At 27.3% G+C, this 8856-nt stretch overlaps 1 protein-coding gene across 1 annotated transcript; it reads left to right on the forward strand.

Annotated features, from left to right (window-relative positions):
- Nucleotides 1-420: 420 nt before the first annotated feature.
- Nucleotides 421-4726, forward strand: LOC127242900 (uncharacterized). Its single transcript, XM_051262623.1, has 9 exons — nt 421-927; nt 1036-1134; nt 1223-1692; nt 1847-2042; nt 2440-2610; nt 3356-3456; nt 3590-3658; nt 4073-4113; nt 4491-4726. Exons 1-9 carry the CDS (start codon nt 760-762, stop codon nt 4562-4564), a joined length of 1389 nt encoding a protein of 462 aa, XP_051118580.1. The 5' UTR covers nt 421-759; the 3' UTR covers nt 4565-4726.
- The last annotated feature ends 4130 nt before the right edge of the window (nt 4727-8856 follow it).

Here is an 8856-nt window from a genome sequence, read left to right on the forward strand (position 1 = left end):
AGATTTTGAGTTGGGATTTGAATAGTAAAATTCTTTAATTTGAATGGTTGGATGATGTAATGTTTTAAATATAAAATTAATTTTTACTATAATATAAAAAATAGAGAAAAATTGATGAATAGTGGAAATATTAGGAAATCCTCGGTGTTTTAATTTGAAGATTTTTTTTTTCTTTTTGTTTTTTATTATTATTATTTTTTGTAAGGGATAAAGAATTGTCTTTGGTAATATAAAAATGATAAAAGAATTTTTTTTATAAGATGATAAAATATATATTGAAAATTATTTTAAATTAATATTTTGTAAAAGAAAATAATATATTTTTATTGAGTATTACATTGATTAAATAATATTAATTATAATTTAATATCATAAAAGAAAATAATATACTTTATGTTTGTGAAGTTTTTGAGTGATCCTATATGATAATATTCCATTAATTTCAGTCTGAATACTACATAATCAAAGGGTTTGTTTGTTTAAGGTTTGTAAGAGGGAGTATTATCGTTTACAATTGTACCAAAAATAAATTTCTGTCCAAAAAAAAAAAAGAAAAAAAGCCACAAACAAATCACACGCTTTAAACTGTCAACTTGCCACGTAAAACAGACTAGAACACATCGATCCGACTGAGGTTTGAAATTGGAATACAGCGCGCGAAAGTGCTGCTGCATTCAAGAGGCGCGGGCGGGCGGCCGACGCATTGGGATTTACACAACATCATCAGAAGGTTTTCCCCTTCGAGCAATCAGTCAGAACATGGGCTGGTCTTATCCCCGAATATCCCTGCAAGAGTTGATCAAATTGATCACAAACTTCATTGATATGTTGGTTTTAGCTTCTGGCTATCAATCCACTGGTCGCCCCGCGCATTGGGATTCACACAACATCAGAAGATCCTTCCAATGGGCGCTTTTTCTCCAGAAGGTAACTAGTGGTTTACTTCTATTTCACCGTGATTAAATTCGAAATCTTCAGAAGAACACTTGTTACGCGTTACCATGATCGATCTATGGCCTTTGATTGCGTAATTAGGTATTGAAGGACCTGACTAGTTCGATTGATTATGAAGAATCTGTTAAAGAGCTCGACGCTGCTTTGTTGGAATTGAAATCCAATCCTCGTTTTCCTCAGGTTGATTGTTAACTTGATTCAGCATAGTTTGTGTTTCTTGATTACTTTCTGTTTGTAAATTCATTCTCTGTATGCCTGTTTGAATCAGGGTCTACTTCATATATCATGTGGTACGCTTGTTAAGGCTAGGGATTTGCTGTTGGAGCATTTAATTCAGACCTTACCCTTGAGAGAATCACATTTAAAAGCTATAATGTTGTCTTGCGTTGAGATGGACTTGATCGAGCTTCAAGGATTAGGGGACGATGATTGTGTTGTTGCCTATGTAGACAAGTTAACGAGAGCATCGCAAGACCTGGATTTAAATGGGGACAGAAGGGTTAATCAGGGCTCTGAGATTTCAATTTTAAATGGTGGAAGGCCTTGTGATTTGGTCAATGGAGAGTTTAGTGTGTCGGCTATTCAAAAACTTAGACGGAGGCAACTGGCAGCAGCAGCATGCTCGTCGGTGGTGGATAATGGTCTGGAATGTCTCTGGAATACTTTAAGGCTAAGTGTACAAGATGAATTTGGGAGTGCTTCATGTTCGAAACTGACGAAGCAGACAGAATGCCAGATGTAATGGTTCGATCTTGTTATATTTAAAGTATTTTCATGCATTTTCGACTATTTTAAAGCCATTTATTTGTTCTTCTTGATCAAAGTTGTGGGAGTCATATAAAATTTATTGCATTGTGTTATTCTCTTTTATTGTGGTTTCTCATTCATTTAGTGTAGAAGAATTGCCAGTTGAATTGGTTGTCTCGAATCACTGGAGATCCAGAAGTCTATTGTATATGCTTCACAGGCGAACTATGAGGCTTGTTTCCAGTGCTAGCTTGATTTTTTCTGTGCCTGATGACCAATGGGCTCAAGTTTTCAATCAATTAAAAGCTTCGCCTGAGTGTGATGATTCGTGTGAAATAATAGTAAGCCAGTTTAACCTTTTACCTCAGAACATTGGACTATTCCCACCCCCCTAAATTTATTGCTGTCTGGATAAATGGATCATGACACGATGAATTAATTTTCGTCCTCATAAGCCTTTCTGGCATGTAGTTAGTTCTTCTTTGAAGTGATAAGATGAAGATAGAGCATATCTTGTAGATTATTTCCTTTTTGTCAGTCGACTGTTTACATTTTAACATAATTGGATACTTTAATTCTGATGCTACTGAGGTTGGTAGTGAAATGGATTTCCTTCAGCAACAGGATCTTCCGCGAAAGCTTTTCACTCTTTTGAAATAGTTTTTATGCGGGTGTAGTAAATTGTCTTCTACAAAATATTTCATAGTAACTTATTCCGAAAAAAATTATCTGTGACAGGAAATTATCTTATTAGGATGCATTGCAGATAGATGGAGCACTCTAATTCAACATCTGATGTCAGTTTCATATGAGTCCATTCCTGTCTCGAGACTCTATAAAGAAATGTTGAACATACGCCAGGGAAAGGCTCTAAACTTCGGTCTAAAAGAGGGTTTCATTAATCCTAAGGTATCTTTCATCATTGCAAATACTTTATAGTGACATTAAGAAGTTTGTGAACTGGGTTCCCTTTTTTGATAGTCCTCGAGTACAAGGATCTATTTCTGATGGTCTTATAAGTTAGTGGATCTAATGTACATGGCGTTTTTCATTCATTTATATTTTTCAGTTTCTTTACAATTTTTACGAAGCTCTTGCAACTTGCACTTTACTCATTCAGCTCTTAAGAGGTCTTCAAATTGCCTTTTCCATTAAAATTTTGTATAATTGCTATATGAACTTGCATGATTATGTAAATTTAGGTGAAGTTCGTGCTAGATAACTCGAGGATAAATTTTTATGAAGCTCTTGCTACTTGCACTTTACTCATTCAGCCGTTAAGAGGTCTTCAGATTTCCTTTTCCGTTAGAATTTTGTATACTTGCTATATGAACTTGGATGATTATGTAAATTTAGGTGAAGTTCATGCTAGATTAAAGTCGAGGAATAAATTTGGACATTGAATTGTTTTTTTGTTGTCAGTGTACAGAAATGGGGCTTGTTATGTGTTGTTAGTTTCTATACATCGAGTTACTTCACTGGGTTATATTTTCTTGTTTTCTTTTCCAATGCATAAGATTTTGCCTCAAAAAAAAATCATGTCATCTGAATTATGCTCAAATCACCTTCAGCTGGAAATCCACGTGGATACTTTATTATTTTTTTCCCCCACTATATACCTTGATACCTGATCCCTGATCATCTTGAAATCCAGGAAAAGAGTGCTGTAAACTTTCTTGAGTCGTTATTCAGCAACGATCTCAGCCAATTATGGAAACTACCCCCAATTCTTGCAGCAGTTGCAATTCCTTCATGGTACATTTTCTTTCCATAGTTGTACTTATCTTTATAGTATCGTTTTTTTCTTTTTCCACAAATTTTGTAGAACTACGAATATTTCTGTTAAAAGAGGAGTCAAAATTTTGTTCATGTTATTGTTTCAAAACAGGTCACACTTGTTCACATCATATCTTCGTGAGATAGAGGGCCAGTTCTATGGAAGTTCTCTCCCAACCAAGTTAGTGCTTCCATATCCAGTGCATGTTTACTATGAATTTGTATTTTAGTTTTTGACAAAGTGATTGCTGTAAGTGTAGTATCTCCCCTCAAACAATATTTAGTTGAATAGTTTATTTTTTTCTTTCACTTCTACTTAACGTTTGCTGCTGCGCTACTCACTTCTAGTTATCTAACCGACATTCGTTGCATTAGCTAACTTGTCATATGAATTGATACCTAAGTTTGGTTAATAGTTAAGCCCTTTGATTGTTAGGTTACCTTATATTAGTTAGAACATGATGTTTCCCAGGAGATAACAAATCGAGTCAAAAGTAAATCAATTTTTGATATTATGCTCGTAAACAGTTCATTGTATTCATCGATTCTTTCTTTCGAATTTTAATCCGCTGTTAAGGATTTCCTTGTGGTGTAGGTGCTGCGGTTGTCCAGCTGATCAGATCGAGCATAGGGAGTGTAGGTCCCTTTAACCCTCTTAATGCATCAGCATATCTGTTTGTTTTCCTCATTCACTCGAATGCACGTTTCTATTACCTCTTGGCATCTTTTAACATGAATAATACATTAAACCAAATGCATAACATCGGAAATTATGTCATGTTAAAGTTAAAGAAAAATATGAAAGGTATGTCCCGATTAGTTCTAGCTTGTCTTAGGATTTGGTTTGAGATGAAACTGTGTAGTTTGTGAGGGAAACGTTCGATGTACATTGTAAGCATTTCTGTGTTTAAGTTAGTTGTATATCTAACACAGATTTTACTTAGCCTCTTATATAGGTTGATTTTCAGCATTATAATTGCAAATCTGACGGCCATTCGATGTTGTATGTCCAGGTGAAGTAGCAGAAAGACTATGGTGTCTTTATATATTTCACGTGTGTAGATCAAGAAGAACCACTGGTGCATGATTCTTGGTTGCTATAGCTGGTGAGATTTTTCTTTGTAATATATGCTTCCCTCTCTACTATTGTGATCCTATTTTATCTGAAAGGTGTGATTTGTTTTTCGGCTTTGCTTCTCGAATGCGAGTGAGATATTAATTTGGATAAATTATATAATATCTCATTTTATTTTTATAAAAATTCATACAATACTTGGTTTTTTATTTATTGCGTGTATTAATATAAAATTTGTACTAAATATCTTTGTCCAAGACTGATATTTAATTGTAAAAATATGAGCTAAGAATGCAAGTTTTATACAAAGAGATAAAATATCTTAAATAATTTTTTTAATAAAGTAAGTAAATAAATAATAGTTTTTTTTTTTAGACAAATTGTGATTTGATTTTTTTAATAAGTAAATAAAATTATAACAATAAATGTTTGATTAATTATTTATTTATTTATTTTATTTAAAAAATTATTTAAGATATTTTAAGATTTTTATTTGTATAAAATTTGTATAATTTAAGTGTTTATTTAGAATCAAATATCAGCCTCGAACGAATAGAGTATTTTGTGCAAACTTTAATTAAATACTCCATTCGTCCGGCTTTAAAGATCACATTTACTTTTTGCATTGTTATTTAACATTAAAAATATCTTGTATAATTTTTTTGCACAAATGTCATTAATATTATTAGATACTAATAAGTATTTTTGTCATTTTCTTTTAATTTGTATTATGTTTTTATATAATTATTAATATAAAAAAATAAAAAAGTAAATGAGATTTTTAGAGTTTTGATAGTATAATATTTCACGGAAATAAATAAAATACAAAAATGTTTTGTTTATTTTAGGGTTTACTATAATTTACTCTATTAAGCTTTTGGGATACAAGAACACAATCTGTTTTCCATAGTATTTTCACTATGGTAATTTTAACATTTATTTTCAATAAAATTGGAGAGAATTAAAACTGAAATGTATGAGTTAATAAAAACTTAAAATTAATTCATAAATGGGAAGAAAACTGCAGATTTTTTAATGGAAGAAATGTTGTAAAATATATAGAGAAAAAAAAAACATACAAAATGAAAGAGAAATAAAAGAGAATTTTGATGAATAATACTCCCTCCGTCCAGATACCACGTGCACGTTGCCGTTTCTGTCTATCCCACGTACCATGTCACTTTTTTTTTTTTTTTTTTTTTTAATATTACACACTTTAATCTCATTTTAAATTTTAAATTTTATTTTTTTAAATTTTAATTAAACTAATTAGTTATCTTAATCTTAATTTATAATTATTTATATTATAGGATAATTATTTTTAATAATACATTTTTAATTATCTACTAATTAAACCCCGTCTACATTGTAGCAAACTCGGTATCTAGGACGGATGGAGTAATTAATCGATTAATTTTGAACCAATTCCGTCATAGTCTACAATGAGTTATAACTAATTATAAAGAAGTAAAAAAAATGATTATAGGATATGTGAATATGGGTGTATTTTTGTGCTTATATATATATATTACTACTCCCTCCGTTACACATAATTTGTTCTTATTTTATATTTTCGTTCGTCCCACATAATTTGTCCATTCATTTTTTTGGAAATATAATTATACACTTTAATCTCATTTTAAATTTTAAATTTTATAATTTTTTTAATCTTAATTAAACTATTTAGTTATCTTAATCTAAATCCACAATTATTTTTATTATATAATAATTATTTTTACTAATACACTTCTTAATTATTTACTAATCACACTTTACCTAAATTCCCGTATCTACCGTAATAAGCCCATAATACATGAACGGATGGAGTATTATTTTATTTTACTTGGGTTTATTTAGAATTTTTTTTTAAATAAAAATAAAAATTAAATTTAAATTAATATTATTTATTTTGTATAATTTTTTAAGAAAAATATAGTATTATTTATTAAAAAAATATTATATCAAAAATATTTTTAAAAAATTCAAATGTAATATTTTATTTTAAATTAAGTTTAAATCACAGTCAAACAAACCGATATAAACTTAAGATTTTTTTAATTTAAATAATTATTTCAGTTGAATTTTTTTTTGTAAAAAAATTATATATTTATTATAAAGTGATAATTTGAATTTAAAATGCAAATTAAATACACTCATTTGTTTTAATATTACTTTCAATAATTATTATTTTTATTTAATTTAAAGGACAGATTGCGGTCACGTCAGGTTTTTACTAACGTAAAGACATGATATTTTTTATTATTATATTTCTTTTTGTCACGTGGCTTCTATTAAATTAGAAAAAACCGTGCTTTAATTTCGCGGTGAAGTAATTACGATGATATATTTATGTTAATTGCGTAATTATTATCACGGTGTAATAATAAAGATTAAAAATGTTTTTCTTATTTTGTGGGTTTGATATTAAAAGACAAACAAACCCGTGTTTATTTTGTGTTTTTATTTTAATATGTTTTCTATATTAAAAATGAAAAAAATAATATAAAAAATAATATTTTTTAATATTGAATCATTGATTATTTAATTGATAAAGTACATTTTTTCTTTTTTTTTTATTTCAACTCAATTTATTTATTTTTATTATTTTTACAGTAATTTATATATAAATATTAAAATATTTTTATAAACCTTTATATGTGCTAGGGTATTTAAAAATGTAAAAATTATTTTACATATTTTTACAAAATATTAATGTGTTTTAATCTACTAAAATAAATAAATAAATAAAAAATAATATTTTAAATCGAGATAAAGTATATTTTTAATTGAAATATAAATATTTATCTATTATATTCTTTTGGAAGATTTTGTCTAAAATTCTACTCCCTCCGTCTCGGAACTAAGTATTCATTTGTTTTTTATACGTGGTTTTAAAAATATTAGTATTATATTGGGATATAGTAGGAATAAAGTAGAAATAACTAAAATAACTTTATTAGTATGTGCGAAGTAATGACATTTGTGTAATATATTGTAAGTTGTAAGGGTATTTGTAATGTTAGGTAGAAAATACAGTTACTAAAAAAAAGAAATGAATATTTTGTTATGAGACAGACTAAAATGGAAAAATTGATACTTTGTTATGGGACGGAGAGACTATTATTTATTAAAAATAATTATCTTACAAACATCCGATTACTGTTTTGAAATAATAAATTAACTTTTAATACTCTTGTAATAACATTTCAAAAGAATATATTTTATAGATTTTTATATTCGATATGATTACTATTGATTTTGTCAATTTTAACTATATCAATTATTTTAAATTCAAAATATTTTTTTAAAAAAAATATAACAAAAAATAATTCTTTTAAAATTTTAAATTAAAACAGAAATGTACACATCCGTGTAAAATTATATATGACCGTGTAACAACATGGTCATGTATAATTATACCCTGAAATATACATGACCGCATAATAACATGACTATCAGTTTTTTCCGTTAATTTTTTAACGGTGAGATTAAAATTAATTGAAATTGTTTATAATGAGACCAAAATTTATTATAATAGTTTATAATGGGACTAAAATTGATGAATGAGACCAAAATTGATAAATTTTAATTATATTGGGACCAAAATTAATTTTTTTCCATTAATAAAATATTACTACTTATATAATTGATTAATACAGATATGTAAGATTATTTGTCTTTTGTACTTATATATTATGATATATTTATAATTGATATAAAATTATACTATTTTGATATTACTGTGATTATTTTTATTATAATTAAAAATAAATATTTTAAGTGTGAGATTCAGAAAGTGATTTAAAAACTAATTCTAATTGAACGAAAATAATATATTTTATATAAATATATATATACTATATTTTTTATTTCTTCTGTCCCGAAAAATTAATCTATTTTGGGTTGGGGAAAAAATATTTTATTAAAAAAGTGAAAAAATAAAAAGATAGTTAAATTATTTTGGATATTTAATTAGTAATTAAATATAATAAAAAGAGATAATAATTAAATAGTATTTTTTTTTTTTTAAATATAGTAATAAGATAAATTTAACAAATTAAAAAATATAAAAATAAATTTGACTCAGAATAGTATATGATTAATCTAATGTAAAAATATTTGATTGAGCGAATAAACACGAAAGTATCAATAAAGCATTTAGAAATAATAAATGTTTATAGTAAAACAAAATTAAATTAAAAAATAAAATAAAAGAAATCAATCACTTATAAAATATATTTTTAATTTGATGGATATTGATTAAGACGGAAATTGTGCGTCACGGCGAGAGAAGGCGCGTGAAA

Source organism: Andrographis paniculata, unplaced genomic scaffold, assembly GCF_009805555.1.
Source record: "Andrographis paniculata isolate CXL003 unplaced genomic scaffold, ASM980555v1 Contig89END, whole genome shotgun sequence".
NCBI lineage: Eukaryota > Viridiplantae > Streptophyta > Magnoliopsida > Lamiales > Acanthaceae > Andrographis > Andrographis paniculata.